The following is a 16,224-nucleotide window of genomic DNA, read 5'->3' as shown; positions in this document are numbered from 1 at the left end:
ATAGAAATGCAAAAGCTAATCCTTGATGAAAGACATCATACTAACAAAGCCTGTATTACAAAAAAATGTTGTAACAGCCCACAAAAGTAGTACCTTTCAGATCATTTTGCAGTAAAAAAACCCCAAAACATAAGTGCCAGGAATTCATTCACACAAGATAAACATATTAAACAAAATCTAAAAGAATAATTTCATCCATACTACATCCACTTTCCACCTTAGTTCTTACTACTTTTATTGCTGCTCCAAGAAGTTCCCGAGATAGACCACAAAGAGATGTTAGTATTGTCTAGGATATCTGTACCTCAGAACTAAAGAACAAAAAATAATACTGGAGGGAAGGTAGAAATCTTCAACATACCATATTCATGTTTAAATAAGGAAAGGACATATATATTGCATCATTCTTGCCTTCTCTTTGTGCTTCTCTCTCCCCTACACCTGGCCTTATAGGATATCAAATCAGACAGGGTCCATGAGGGAAAATAAATTAACCACCTCTATTTCCTCAAAATTACAACTTTCTAGTCTATGCCCTCATATCAATCAGGCTATTAAAATTTTCAGGGATCTACCATAACACAACAGTAATTTTCACTAAATATTCTCAATATTAAAATTTTCAGGGATCTACCATAACAGAACAGTAATTTTCACTGAATATTCTCAGAACACTTAAGAATACCTCATGAACACAAAGACAAGTCAAAATAGAAAACCTCTGCCTTAAAGAGAGGCATTTTGGTAGATATGATGTAGATGCTGAGATGACATAAAGCAGACAAACCCCAAATCATTGTATTGTTTACTCTATTTCCCTTAACTATCACTGTCATCTGTGTATTCAAGTCAGCCTTAACTTCAGACTACTTTGAAAAACTACGTCTAAAACCAACCCCATCTCCAGATGAGCTCCCTTATGTTGTTCTCTTCAACATATTTGAAGAGAAGCATCATGAAAGGGACAGATTATGACAAATCAGGCAATTCTATCTATAATACACCACAGTAAAAATAATCAAACTTTAGCAGATACAGTAAAGGGTAAACTTCTATGAATAGCATTCTTTAGTATTTTTCAGAAGTTTGAGAAAACTCACCTTTCCACAATTTAGAATCACACAGCATCAGCTTATCCACAAGAGAAGAATTTTCACCATCTGGCCCCTCCTGTAAACCAACCTGACACAATATTCGACGAAGGCCATCTTAATGAAAAGACACCAAGTTAGTTATAGCTTAAACACAACCTTGTACATTATTTTGATATACTGGAATTTCATAAGATGCAGTAGAAGCCATAGGGCTCTCCTCCCTGATGACTAAGTAATACTGCTCATATTTTGTTGATACAAACACAAATACTTTATACCTTGCAAGTTTCACACTAACCTTAGGGAACATTAGGAACCCTGTGAAAATTGCCAAACTTCTAACCTTAGGGAACATTAGGAACCCTGTTAAAATTGCCAAACTCAACATTTTGTTTCAAAGTGATTAAATAAAAATGTGCTTTCTTAAAAGTGCTGCTGGCTTACTAATATGAGAAACAATTATACAGCAGGCTAATTTTCCAGGCTATATTTTTCCTGTTTAGAGTCATATAAAAAGGAAAATATAATTCACATACGAAATGACTCATATACTCACAGATTAGTTTGTTTACACTTACTAGCTATTATTTCTTTAAAGCTTCTCTACATATTTTTTTCTAATGGACAGCAGTAATAATTGTTATTATAAGAACATGTAAGCTATACGCTTGCAGACAAGCCTGCATCTGCAACAGAACACAACACAAGCACGCTCATATTAACAAGGTTCAACCTAGCTTTGCCCTGCAGGTAATGCATATTCATGAACACAACCACATGACTTACACGCATTAGTCCTCATTTCTGCACACTGTTTAGCCACCTCAGCTTCTTAGGTGGAGTTGGCAGTGGCTTAATGCCACGTATACCATACCATGCGCTGCATGGTGCGGCTCTATTCTGTTTGTGAACACCTATAGCCGTTTGCAGGGTTTTTTTGCCTTGTAGAGTCAATTCCAGCTACTGTTATAAAGGGTAACAAGTTAATAGAAACTACTGCATTGTTCAATAAATGGCAAACAGGTGATTGCTCCTGAAGAACTGACATTTGCTAGAAAGGATGTGGTAGTCAAGCTTGTGACATCATTCCATAGTAAGGTTTTTCCCTTTATTCACTGACAAGAATTTAATACTCTTTTCATAGCAATCATCCAACCCAACTTGTGGCACAGCAGAAGGCCCCTCCACCTGCCAATCTCCCTTTGGTCTCGGACATTTAAATGTAACCACCTCAGCAGTGCAATTCTATCACCATATTGCAGATGAACGGTAATGTGCTGTTTAAAAGATTGAGCAGAATTTAGATGTTTGGGAGTGTGTGTTAAAAAGCTAAGGGAAACCAACTTTTTCAACAGGGCATTTCACAAAGCCAGAATCCAGAGTACAAGACTGCATCCCAAGGTGTTTAAGATGTTTCAAACAGTTGAGCACGTAGGTCACAGACAAAACGTATGCATACTGCTTACCACCAAACATTATTTTTTGCCCTTCTGAATCACAAAGGACACTGCATTTAATGAAGCAAACTCTGCAGAATTTCAGAAACACCACACGCACAAATCAGACTATAAATTCAACACTTTAATCTATAATTTGATACTCCATTAACATAGTGAAGTCACTTTTTTGCAACTGTAATTTACTGCTGAAAATTAGTGACTCTGGTACCTGGCATAAGTGACATGGCACAAAACAGCTCAAAGAAAATGAGAAACTGCCATCACATTCCACTGAAAGGAAAATTCATCTCAGAAATACCTTCATGTCTTTTCTTTCTACTAATACCTATTATTTGTCAGCAACACTGGCAAACAATTGAACAAACCACTACCATAACTTTTTTAAAGTTTGATTTATGTATCTTTAAAAATTTATACCAACATAAACAAACTTTCAAAAAAGGTGACATAATATAGAGATCCTGTGCCTGAAATCTTGGCTAGTTTTTCAACTGTCAATCTAATAAAACATACAATCTCAGAAGAAATCTTGCACCCACACAGAACATATATGCAGTATTACAGCTGAGTGTGCTTTGCCAATAATTCCTGTTAACATTTTGAGATGCAGGGAACACAAAGTGCTTTTGAGACTGTATCTACAGTTCTACATATCAGCAGTTTGACACATTTTCCTTTTATTTCCCCTCATGCTCCACATCTCCACAACCCTAAGATTTATCAGGACAAAGGGAGAACCAAGTCAAAACAAACAGAGCCTTCCCATAAAAATGATACTGTGCATCTTGATTCCTTTGAAGAAACCTCTTTCTAAATATCTGATTAATACTTCATTGCCTTCTACATTTTATGCAAAAACCTCCACACATCCTTGCATTTTCTCTGTTCTACTTAGTAAAAAATCTGAAGCAATCGCTTTCATCATCCATCAAATTATTCCTGCATAATTTTATCTAATCAGACAGGTTATTTTCAGCTTACTGCATTCATTTAAAAAGAACTAGGGACTGAAAAATAGCTTGTTGGCAATACAGCATTTTACAGTGATCCTCAGCTTCTGTTCAACAGCAACTAAACAGAAAACAGTGTCTGGTAGCACTTTGGTATGGAAGTCAGAACCCAGAACAGCACTCCAATAAGAGAAAACAGAATGAACTCTGACAAGTTATTAATAGCTTTGCCTGACATATTACATAACTGAAATAAGCAGACAACATTGCTTCAGGAATTCAGCTTGCCTCACAAATATTCTCTAACTTATCTCAAAAAAGTTCAAGGTTGCCCACCTGAATATCCAATAACACTGCCAAGCCAAGTTAGAAGCTTCAGACCAAAGCTCTGATGGGCAACAATAGATGAATGCATAACTTGTACTTTCAATGGCTTTGTCTGACGACTGGTATTTCTCTTAAAAAGAAAAGGAAAAAGGAGGTAATGCATACTTAAGTGAGCATTAGAATATATTTCTGTGCAGAAACACAGCATTCCTATGATTAATTTCAGTATTTTATAATATTAATACATATTCTAATTACTAACACCTACAGGAAGAAACAAAACCAAAAAAGTCTGTACTTTGTTTATTAAAATTTGAAAGACCTTATTATGGAATATCAGGATATTTAGGCCAATCCATTTTCCCTTCTTGGCCTCTTATCAATGTACACACTGACCCGCTGCATTTTACTGATAAGCAGTCCCACACACAACCTAAGACAGCCTCCCACATTTGTTCCTCACAACATGACAGGCAAGTCTCACAGCAGCCCACCAAGGAAATAAACTGATTGTCCACAGACTATTTTCCATCATACAAATTAAACAGAGTTAAAACAAGAAAGAAAGAATTTCCCTTCATCTCTGTGTTAGTAACCTTAACAGTTAGACATTACACATAAAAGCCATTTGTTCTTTGACTGTATAGGTGGCAAGTTAAAAATATTGCTCAGATTTATCTTTACAAATATGCTAATATTTTCAAAATACCCTAAACAGTTTAAGGCCAGTAACTATTTGCAGTATTTTTTTCAGTGGTAGTAACATTACACAGAAACTATTTATTTCATGTAATTAAGTATTGCACTGCAGCAGTTAAAAAAAAAATAAATAGAAAATATTACTCCCATGTTCTTACATGAAGAACCCTGTAACATGTACATATTATGAATATATATATATATATATACACACTGTGCATATTGTAAAGAGTATCTCCAACACTTTGTATTATCAAAATATAAAGAGTTGTTATGGTAACAATATCCCAAAACAGTGTAGCAAAGCCTCTTTTTGCTTAACACGAGGCAAATAAGTAGATAATATTACTTACCACTATTACTGCTTTTGCTTGATCGCAGTACTGAAAATCTCCGTATCGAACAGACCTACGTCCCTTTAAATTTATAAAGTAGCAACATTACCACCAGTTTCTAAACAAGAAGTTCAAATACTGTGTTTTACATTAGCATAAAAGATACAGTAGAAGTTTATGATGCACGTTAACCACTCTGGCTTTCACGCTATTTTCACTTTTTAAATTAATGTAGTTACATACTTGAATTCCCAAAAAGCATCCTATAATTTTTATAAGAAAATAAAATTATACTATCCATGCAGTTGCTTGTTATAATAAAAAAAATCACTCTTATTTAAAATACCAAAAACTTATCTTTAGTACTAATGCATCAATCATTACTTTTGGTAGCATTTAAAGATATTTCAGACATTTCAATGCTTTTAAAAAAGTAGATATGAAAGTTAATTGGTCTCTTAAACATACAACTAAAGCACTTAGTTTATTTCAAAACTTGAAGGTTTCCATATTGTATGCGTCTTTCAATACTGTCAATACATACATTAAAATAGATAGTTGATTCAATTTATAGTATATTAGAGACAGAATAGCTTACTGAGATTTTAGATTTGGTCTGATGCCAAACTATTATTTCAGACATAACTTCCTCTTTTCCTCTACATACATACACACGTGCACATGTATATATGCATTCATGTATCTACTCAGGAGCAGGACAGAGATCAACAGTAGAGAAAATCTCCCAAGTGCATCCGACGATACACAGCATGTGCTCAAGTCAGCACACACTCAGGGATCAGATGGGAATCTTTTGGTTACTGATATCACAAAAATAGAGTAGTGATAATACAAAAATCTAGTTCAGTGTTAAGTAATACAAAGTGGTTGCATAACATAACATGAAAGGACACTCGTTTTCACAGCAACTGTTTACAGGCTCACGGCACAAATAACAAGATGCAGTTGTCTCTAGAAAGTGTCTCTTTTTTAAAAAATATACACAAGCCAGAATGCAAACACCCCTGGCAGAGTGCTTCTGAGACCAACACAACTAGTTAAAATTATGTTTAGCACGTAGCGATTCAGAACTCCTTGTTCTTTCCAAATGCTGTATGAAATGCCTTACCTCTTCCTGATGTTATCATCGGACAATTATGAAAATGAAAATTAAATTAAAAAAAAAAAAACACAAATAGTTCCATGAGCACCGGAACAAAAGCAGCCAATTATGGATTTTATCCCTCACAGTTGACTAGTGTTACTCGGAGTAGCATTTCCCATACTTGGGGCATGTACAGTAAGGGATGAGCTAAAGCTGCTGCCTGTCCTCGACAGAGAAGTGAAAGATAGCCTGCTGTCTACACTCACAAGACTTACTGGAATACAGTTACACTGAAACATACATTCAATATTAGGTCTGGTTTGGACTGGCCAATGAGTTAAGACATTTTACAACGGCCTGACACACAGGGCTCAATCACATTTACCACACTCTTCGGGAAAACAAACTAAAGTAAGTGTAGTAATATAAAATAAACATTAGGGTAAGTATAATTAACAGTTCTAGCAATTAAATTTACTTACATCTCTATCTACTGTTGTTGCAAAACCAATAGCTTCCTTCTGCGTGCAGTTGACAGCCTTCTGAAGAGTATAAATAACTTGTTCATAGGTATGGACTTCATCATTAAACAGCATGCAGTAGTAAGTGTCACTCTTCTCCCTTCAAAGCAAGGATTGAGTTTATATAATTCAAAGTAATGTAATGTAATGTAAAAAAAAAAAAAAAATCAACTTCTAGTTGAACAAAGTTTTCCACCAAGCAGAAAACTCAAGTCTGGGCTTCTTCTGCTATACTGGAACATATCTCAACAACTTATTTGAAAAGGACTGACCATCCTTAACTTCTATGGGAATGTGCATCTTTCCTGTAGAATTAAGTCCAAAATATTAAGATAATACTTATGTCTGAGTATTATTTTTGAACATTGGTTGATGATTAATTGATAGTTTCCTACTACGGAAAACGCATTTCCTTCCAGTGCAGCTTTGCTCAATACATTCCCCCATAGCTTCTTAAGAGATTTCACCAGTCTTGGCATTATTTTGCCACACCTGTTTTCCCAATATTGCATAAAGGTCTATTAGACAACAGAAACATGGCAGTCTCTTAAAAAGCCCAAACTTCACAATCCTCAAATCCACAGCTTATTAAGCTTACATAGATTCAGTGCAATCTCTTGATTCACATATTTATTTACACAGTATTCTTAGTCACACAACACAAAGAGGATACTAACAAGATGTCACAAAGCCATTCTAACTTTGATGCTACAATACATTTAAGTATTCTGTAATGCTTAAAAATATCTAATAAGTAGATCACCAAAAGTACAAAATACTTTTGCCATCAGAATTTCAGTAACTTTGATAATAAGAAATTAACCCACCACTTGTTTTAGGGTATTGTATTTTACTAATACTTCCTTTTCAATATTAAGAAAACGAAGGTACTTTGTATATTTTTTTTATATTGTTTGATCATCATTGTGAAGAGAAATGGGCTGTGTAATCACAAAAGTAAAAAATTTGAGGAAAATACATATATGAAAATTATTTCAGTCCACTGCTAAAAAACGTTCATGACTATTTCAGGAAAGGCAGAAAATACCCTTAAAATCAGAATTTGCATTTTCTGTTGTAAATATCTGCAACCCTTTAAAAGTCAGAAGACAAATACCATACTCACATCATTTCTAGGCCAGGTAATTCATTTTCCTTTTCCCATGTTAATATATCTACCGCATATCTAAATGCAATAGCAAAAATATTGTAAGCTCTTGCTACCATATCTTCTGGCAAGTGCACAAGAGGATCCTGGAAAATAAATACAAATAGCAATTGAGAAATCAAATTACATTCAAAACAGGAATTGTCAAATTTGCACCCCTCTTTGTCAAAGATGATGTAAGCATCTTTAATAACGTCTTTTTCTTGAAATGACTTTACATTGGAAAGGAATAGTCAATAACAATCCTGTTTCGTTTTTCCAGTTCTTCACTGATAATCACCAAAGCAGTAATTCACAATTCAATATCCAAATGTTAACTTGCTTCTGATCACCCATTTAAATTTTCACACACTTCTCCATTTTCCCTTTCAATGTTCTCACTTCTGCACACCTTCTGAGATAGTTCTGAAGACCTTTTAACCTCAGCTGTGTTACATTTTTCTGTGATGCATTCAAAAACATAATTTGAAGTCACAGGATCTTTTGTTCCACTTAGCAATATTAGTAAACTGCAGAATACAAAGAACTATGCATCAATTGCCTTGTTTTATATACAGCATGCATTTGGAAGCATAAGTCTTATCCATCCAAGCTTATACAACACCCAGCGGACTGGGATCATGATTTATGATGCACATCTCTTACATGCTGTGGTATATAAATAATTAAATGCCTAATGTAACTAGGTATTTCATAACGATCTGCTCATGTCTCAGTCTTGTTCACAGACAGCCATTCCCCTTCGGTATGTGGACCACGCACCCACTTGTGCCAATCCTGCACTTTCCAGGGTGCCCTCCATTTGACATCTGCAGCAGCCACTATGAACTCACCCTCCCTGTGCCAGTGCAGAATGGCTGCTACTGCAGGTGGGGCAACTGAAATGAGGAGGGGGAGGGAGGAAGAAGAGTGCTGCTGCAGCCTGCAAAGTCAAAGGGCCTTCTTTTTGGAGCAGCAAAAGAGAACCACTACCAACTCTGAATCGGGTAGGACAGGTACCACCGCATTTTCCTTCCAATCTATTTCAAGGGATTTGTGTATGAATAGAAAACATTAAAAACCTATTTTCTGAAAGGATTCTTCTACTATTTCAAATTTTTGATGTTCGGAACACCTAGTCCCTCTTCTACAAAGCTGGAAAGGGAACATTGCATGCCCTGCAGGTCACCTGGACATGTACTATACATTGGGTCACTGACTCAAGCATTTGATATTTTGAAGTATGTGTAATTGTTCGCCAATTTAAACATTTAACAGTAGCACAATTCCTGTTTTAGGATTACCCAATACCAAATTCTGTGTTTCACTACAGTTTATATTGCATAAAAATGGCCACAATAATATTTTCAGAACTTAAGTCTGCATTATCGACGGGAGGCCCCTGACAGTCAGCAACTCACCTGTACTAGTAAAGTCTATTCACCCACCCACCCCAAGATTCTTCTGGAATATTTAACAAGAATGTTAATAACTGCCATTTCTGGGTGGTTTTTTTTTTAGTTTAAAACTTATCTAGGGTACGGAGAGCTATCAGCCACCAAAATGAAAGGCAAACCTTAAGCAGCAGCACTGCATCCACTCCCAAGAAAGACACATATCTGGACAAGGCAGAAAACAGGCTCTGATAATGATCAACAAATCATCCTTGATCTACCTTGAATTCAACACTGCATAACATAAGAGATCTCGGTCCCCATCACTCACCGGGAAGAAACACAAAGCCTGCCCTGTACCTTAATTTTTCTGTCACTTCCACTCACTGTGTATCTTGGGACACATAAGTAGCAGTCCACCTGAGATTTCAGAACAAGAGTTTCTAAGGCTGCGCACTAATGTAAACTGGCACATAGATCAAGTGGTGAGTCCATGAAGCAGTGCCAGAGTATTAGGGCTGAGACACTGATAACAAATTTTAGAAGGACCACTGTCACTGCACATACAGTTACAGTTGCTTCACTTAAACCATCAGATCAGCACAATTACTATAGAAGTTTATTTTATAGTTTGCCTTTAAAAAAATCTTACAGAAATTATATTACATAAGAACAGACATGAGTGGCTAGACCAGAAACACAACTAGCCACTTTCATTCCTGAAATTTAATAACTAGAGTGTATAAAAAGGACGGAACACTCCTCTCATCTCCAGTAACCTAAGGCACTAATACTTCCCACTCTGAAGATGGTATCTGCAATTTTAAGTGGCTATTGATCATTTTTTCCCCCTCCACAAAGATGTTAAATTTCCTTTTGAACATACATAAACTTTTAACAACAATGGTGTTTTCTAACAGTTAGTCCAACAGCTTGAACTCATACTGTCTTTTTTGCATTTAATATGTCCAAGTTATTATGCTACGAGAAATGGTGAAGATATGTTCTCTATTTACCTTCTTCATACCAAACAAGCTTTTCTAGACCTCTATCTTGTACCTCCATTACAGCTTTCCTGTAGCAGCAAGTTATTTTGATTTAAAAATCTGTGCACTTTACTTTGGTAAGAATCAGAACATATGTTGCACAGACAGCTTAATTTGGCTTCTTCACGTACATGATTACATACATATTTTTTTTTCCACGTGGCAGAAATCCCTTCACATTTCAGAATAAGACAGAAAAAACAAAGAAAGAGAACAAAAGCGGCAGTGGTGACCAAGAACACACAAAATTAAGCCTTTAAGTAGAAAATATAATTCTAAACAAATCCTTAAATTAGACAAGACATTAATTTTGTCTAACACCATGTGGCTCAAATACTACTATTAAATTTCCTCCTATCTCTCACGCATGGTATACAAGACTGACTAAAAATAGCCTCGTGAATTATTTACATATACACATGCCTACACATAGCTAACAATGTTTTGAAACATGCTGCCTCCATTGTTATTACCTCTTCTTCTGCAGTCTCTGAAGTGTTAAGTTCATGCTTTTGACAGTAAGGACCTTCTTTCCAAGCTTCTGTATCACCGCAGTCACAGAAACCTCCTCCACCTGATGTTGTCATCTAAAATTATTTAAAAACAAAACAGTTCATGTGAATATGCATATACATATGTGCACATTAAGAAATAAGGAGTCATAGCTAAACTACAAAAGCATGATCACAACATCCGATAGCTTTAGCCAGTACTCTGTCAAAAAAGCACAGTGAAACCATGTCTGCTTCTCTGACAGCTGAAACTTTCTCTACTTCATCAGTCTGCCTATGCAAAAAAAAAAGGTGGGGGGGGTAAACCCTTCAAACACCCCATTCTGCCCTGCCTGAAGGCTCCGCGTTTTTCCTGGTTTTCAGTTTTTCTGAATCTATCACTTGCAATACCATCTGTACTATTTCAGATTCTCACATTTTAAATTACAACAAAGCTAAATTGTTTCAAATAGCACCATTAAACAGTGAGTAAAAGATGTGCTGTTTACACTAACAGGAGTTTACAGACAAAACTTACAAAGGGTTCACATAGGTCTTAGTAAGCACAGAAAAAACGTATCTGAAAACTGTAATGAGATATTTACACTGTTTTAATACAATCAATTTTAAAGCTAAGACCACCTCAAATTAATAAGTATAATAATACCCTTTTTGAACCACAACTATTAACTGATTCATAGAATCATTCATCTATTTTTGGCATACAGGTACATCCTACAGTATCAACAGAATTAGTGGGACATCTGAAAGAACATTTGCTTACACTTTTGGATGTCACCTAGGCTTGTTAATACACTAAGTTTGTAAACTAAAGCTTGCATACAAGAATTATACCGATATCAGCAAATTGGGTTGGGTTTCTTGGGGCAAGTTGTTGAGTTTGGTTTACTTTTTCCTAAATCCTAGTGCTCAGTGTAACCATGCAGTGACTGGATTTACGTTAACAGCACTGCAGTACTGTCAAAAACAGATTCACGGAAAGGCTGCACTGATAGTTTTCACTTAGCTTTCACCAAGGACTTCTTGTTTTTGTTTGTAGGGGTTTTTTTTTCAACTAATCTGTACTAATACCAGTATATTACTAAAATAAACAGCATTTACAATTTTAGTTTTCTATTTTAACTTCACGTTTAAAAGCAAACAAAAGTCCTGCCATTGTGCAGAATTTGATAACACTTCAGATGTTTAAATTAAATCAGTTCTTAAATAAAAGCGGTTTCTTAATAAAGGTTTTCCAATACCTTTTAAAAACAGTCAAACATCAAGGTCAAAGCAAGTCAAAAAACAACTCTATCGCTGTAAAATTCACTAAAGGACATGTTAAAACCAACATACATTCAAAAGCTTAACTGCTGTGCATAAAATTTAATTGCTTGATATTTTAAAGTGTTAACTTTCAGGATTTACACTCAGATCAACACACTAAAGTTCTTGTAAGATTACTGCAGACATAATTCCAAACTTTTGTGTTCATCCAACATTTTGGATGTTTTATATACATACAAAATTATTAATGACTACATATATTCCAGCAGGATTACAAACCCTGTATCGGTGCTCTCTATGAATACTTCCAAGAAAGCACTCCATGCATAATACACAAGTTGGGTCAACTGCACAGTCTCTGAAAACAAAACAAAAAAAAAGAAAAAAAGAAAAGCAGTGTTAAACAAACGCTTTTGCCTTTACACATTTTACAACAGGTTATTTTCAAATATCACCAACATGAACCTTCTAATGGATATATTACTCTGAAAGATGAAAGGGATGGCTTCCAAGGAAGCGGAAACAAACGAAGGAGAAAAAAAAAAAATCTCATAACAGAAGAGGCTATGAAATATTGACTGGGCAGCAGGTATATTGGGGCAATATCGCTATCACCTTCAGAGGTCAGACAACTATACAAGCAGGTAAACAGAACACAGTACAGACAGGTAAACCGTATAAATCCAAGCAAGTTCTCTCAAGCACAGGGTACAAGCATTAACAAACTCCAGCAATCAGAGAAGACACTTTTTAACTAACACTGGAAAGAAAGACAGCACACAATAGATTAGATCAAACCCTTGCCTCTAAGTGTAGCCCTACAAGCTCACTGAAGAGGTCTAACAATGCAATTTCCTCAACAGGAGATCAGAGACCATAATAAAGTTCTGTCTACATGCACTGCTCTATTAGTTCTAGCAAAAAGGGCTAAACAAATGAATGAGGCAATTATGCATTACATTTAACTGCCTCCCTGAGAAACATGAAAACACATGAACCTGTGTAATACAACTGACTTCAAGGCATCTCAGGATTAAGGGAGTCTGGTTTTGCAGTGTAAAAGTAACTACGAAGAGAATTAATGTCTTATGATGGTTATTATTAAAACAAGAACTCAGAGAAACAACTTATTGCGTTCAAAAGAAAGCACCAGAGATCCTATGAAATGTTATTATCAAGAATTCTTTTAATTTCCTCAAATAAATTAAACCAGGTAATCGCTGAAAGACAATCAGGCAACCATGACTTACTATGCATAAAGAAGCATTTTTACATTTGTTTTCTTCAGAGGAGCCACTAAAGGTGAAAAAGGCAAAGCAAAATTACACAAAGCTCTTCTGTTTTAAAATCATTTATGTTTACGGCATTTCTTTTTTTTTTTAATTAAAAAAACCCACATACTTATTGCAACAATGTGCCTACAGTATTCGGTAGATCCATTCTACTAATTCTTCAGAGCCCTAAACTTGTGGCAATATACTTATAAACTCAGTACCGTTTGCCAAGTAATTTTTCAAACAAATAAGGGTGCTTATACCTAAAGCAGAGGCAGACCCTTAAGCTTCACAACTCTACAGAAAAGCTACTGCTTTTAATGTATTTCATGGACTCAGAAAACAGTTATTTTCTGTTTGCCACAAAAGTTTAATTTAAACTCTCATTATTCTTCATTACCAGCTATAAGCCAAGGAAAATTATTAACACACAACAGGAAACATCAACAATTTTACATCTACGTTCAGTACTTAATCAAAAGAAGATGAGACTCCATCCTAATAACGGTAAAAACATTCCACATTCACTGCTGACCCCAACTTGAGCAGATCAGACAAAATAGCCTACCAAAACATCCTTCCTAGCCTCGATATTATATTGCTGTTTCTAAATCATTTTTCTACTGAAACAAAGACCCTGAGTAGGAACAGCACATTCACTCATTCTTTAAATTCTACACCAATGGACTGCATTATTCTATCTTTTCATCATACCTAACAGTATTCTCAAGGATATACTTTACATTTTGAGTTCTTGGTCTTGAAAAAGCAAGTGTTCAGAAGAAATTAAGATAACTCCCCCAGTTTTCATTAGTCCATACGAAGAGTATTTGATCATTAACATACTACTCCTAGGCTGCAATGCAATTTGACTTGAATTAAAACACTACTTCTGAGGTTTGGCTTTTTAGTTCTTTGGGACCAGATTTCATGAAAAGGCACTAAAGAAACTGTGGGAATTCTGTTTATAGCCTCTGATAGTCCTCAGCCTCCCACTCTCTAATTCTCTATCCAGATGTCACCACATTTTCATAGGTGTGAAGGAAGAACCTAAGAACACCTGAGAGGAGATGAAGCTTTCTTAGTGGCTGAAAGGATCTAAAGTACCATTTAACGTCATCTCTCTTATCTTGAGAGGTCTCAAAACATTTCCAAAACTACCTACTGTAACTGATCGTTAAAAGAGAAATGCAGAAGAGGCAGATTGATGAGTTAACTTTCTCAAGTCCACCCTGAATCAGAACTTCAGCGAATAAGGCCAGTAAGGTATCGTAAGGTATCATGTTTCTAGAAGAGCAGAGCACTAGAGAGTAAAATTCTTCTACAACCATTCTCTCCTTGTAAATAAAGGGGATGGAAACCCAGAAAAATAAACCCTCAAAATAAGACGGACATTCCCTCCCTTCATCCCCCCACCAAGTGTTCAAGTGTCCAAAAGAGCGGTAGAAACCATACAAAACAAAAAGAATCAGTGACAGAGAAGGTACAAACTAAACTTAAACTACGGATGGCTCAGGAAAGAAAAGTTAAGATAACAGATATACAGGTAGTAATACATTGGCTTAAAACTGAAGATTTTTAAAATACTTATAATTGGTTAGTAACTTCCTGTTCTCATTCAAGTAAAATGGTATTTTTAGAGAGATAGAGGTAGGGAAGGAACAAGAGCCTGGTATGCCTGTTTTAGCATCCAATAGACTGGTTTAACAGGTCACGGAAAGAGGTCTAAAATACAGATATTAAACATTTGAATTACATGCACATATATGTGCCCACTTACTTCTGATTAATGTCATTAAATCCTGTGGACAGTTCACCCCAACCACTTTCTTAATCTTGCATTTCTTTCATACAGAAAACACTCTATACCAACTAATATTTTTCCATTTACAAACCTGTAGTGTCTTAATTTTCCCCTGCTCCCACCTGTCATGAAACACTGCAAGGTTACTTTAAAAATAGATTTGGAGTATTAACTTTTTATTAGGACACTACATTCTTACTGACAAATATTCCATGACTTCACAAATTATAAATACTTCACGATGCTAAGATGTACTACCTGCAAGAATACGTAGGCTCGCCCACTTTAAAAACACGGCCACAGAGATGGGAAGGTTTGTTCGCTTGCTCAAGCTTTGGAAAACCAAATGCAGGATCTTCACCACAAAGATACCATTCCATTGGTCCCAGTAAAACGTGTTGTGCCAGCGTATCCTCTTTTTGTGGGGCAGGGTTAGGACCCCTGCAGTAAATTTTTGGTACATAGTAGGCCAGGTGCTGGTATACTTCTTTTTGAAGGTCATTTGCTTGTAGCCATTTCTTTTAAATTAAAAGGAATGAGAACACAAATTGATCATTAATAAATATACCAAACATAGTTCTATCCATCAAGATTACTTTTTTATTTCTAAATCAAAAATCTAAAATGGCATTGCAAAACTAGAAAGCCATGCTTCCTTCTAAGTGTTAAATCTATATGGTCACAGAAGACAGACACTAAGAAAGGAATAATTCTCCCTGCTTGCACGTTATCCTTTTGACATACAAAATTATTTTCAAAACCACAAGACTTAAGAAATCAAATTCTTAAAAACGCTCCTGCGGGATGCAAGACCAGTAAAACATCCCAACATTAGCAGCGACTTTTAGAATAAGGCCCAAACTATGCTGGCTGCATTTCTTTGGAGGGCAGACTGATGCTGCCAGCTGGGGAGACAGGCACAAGCCTGGAGTTGGCAAGGAACAGGCAAAGACAAAAAGTACAAGAAGAATGGTAAACATAGCATTAGGTAATAGTCTCTCCCTCTCATTTAATTTCAACAAATTACCTACGATAACTAGGGTGTTTTGGTTTCTCCTACCACCAAAATAACAACTAAATTACTAAGTGTGATGTTAGATCCATGAATTCTCTTAATCAACTGTAAAAAACAATGTAGACAGAGTTTTTAAAAGCCACCAAACTAATGCACCTGCTATAAGCCACTGAAAAATTCACAGATCTTTCTAGTTTTTTTTCCCCTTTGTATACACCAAGTAAAAAAATCTTCCAGGACAACATTTGTTTTATTTCTGCCTTGTGGATTACTAT

General features: G+C 35.6%; 1 protein-coding gene across 1 annotated transcript in view; it reads right to left on the bottom strand.

Annotated features, from left to right (window-relative positions):
- The window catches only part of UBR2 (ubiquitin protein ligase E3 component n-recognin 2), a gene marked incomplete at its 5' end in the record, with an annotated part of 51,524 nt that extends 36,072 nt beyond the window's left edge, over nucleotides 1-15,452 (bottom strand). The window contains 8 exons of the mRNA XM_010084667.1: nucleotides 1,101-1,208; nucleotides 3,841-3,961; nucleotides 4,884-4,946; nucleotides 6,453-6,591; nucleotides 7,618-7,745; nucleotides 10,552-10,665; nucleotides 12,136-12,214; nucleotides 15,193-15,452. Coding sequence (XP_010082969.1) covers nucleotides 1,101-1,208; nucleotides 3,841-3,961; nucleotides 4,884-4,946; nucleotides 6,453-6,591; nucleotides 7,618-7,745; nucleotides 10,552-10,665; nucleotides 12,136-12,214; nucleotides 15,193-15,452 — 1,012 coding nt within the window. The remainder of the gene's footprint in view (nucleotides 1-1,100; nucleotides 1,209-3,840; nucleotides 3,962-4,883; nucleotides 4,947-6,452; nucleotides 6,592-7,617; nucleotides 7,746-10,551; nucleotides 10,666-12,135; nucleotides 12,215-15,192) is intronic.
- Between the last annotated feature and the right edge of the window lie 772 nt (nucleotides 15,453-16,224).

The sequence above is a fragment of the Pterocles gutturalis genome, unplaced genomic scaffold, assembly GCF_000699245.1.
Source record: "Pterocles gutturalis isolate BGI_N339 unplaced genomic scaffold, ASM69924v1 scaffold6845, whole genome shotgun sequence".
Taxonomy (NCBI): domain Eukaryota; kingdom Metazoa; phylum Chordata; class Aves; order Pterocliformes; family Pteroclidae; genus Pterocles; species Pterocles gutturalis.
Note: the sequence above shows the minus strand (reverse complement) of the source record. Positions and strands in the feature narration are given on the sequence as shown.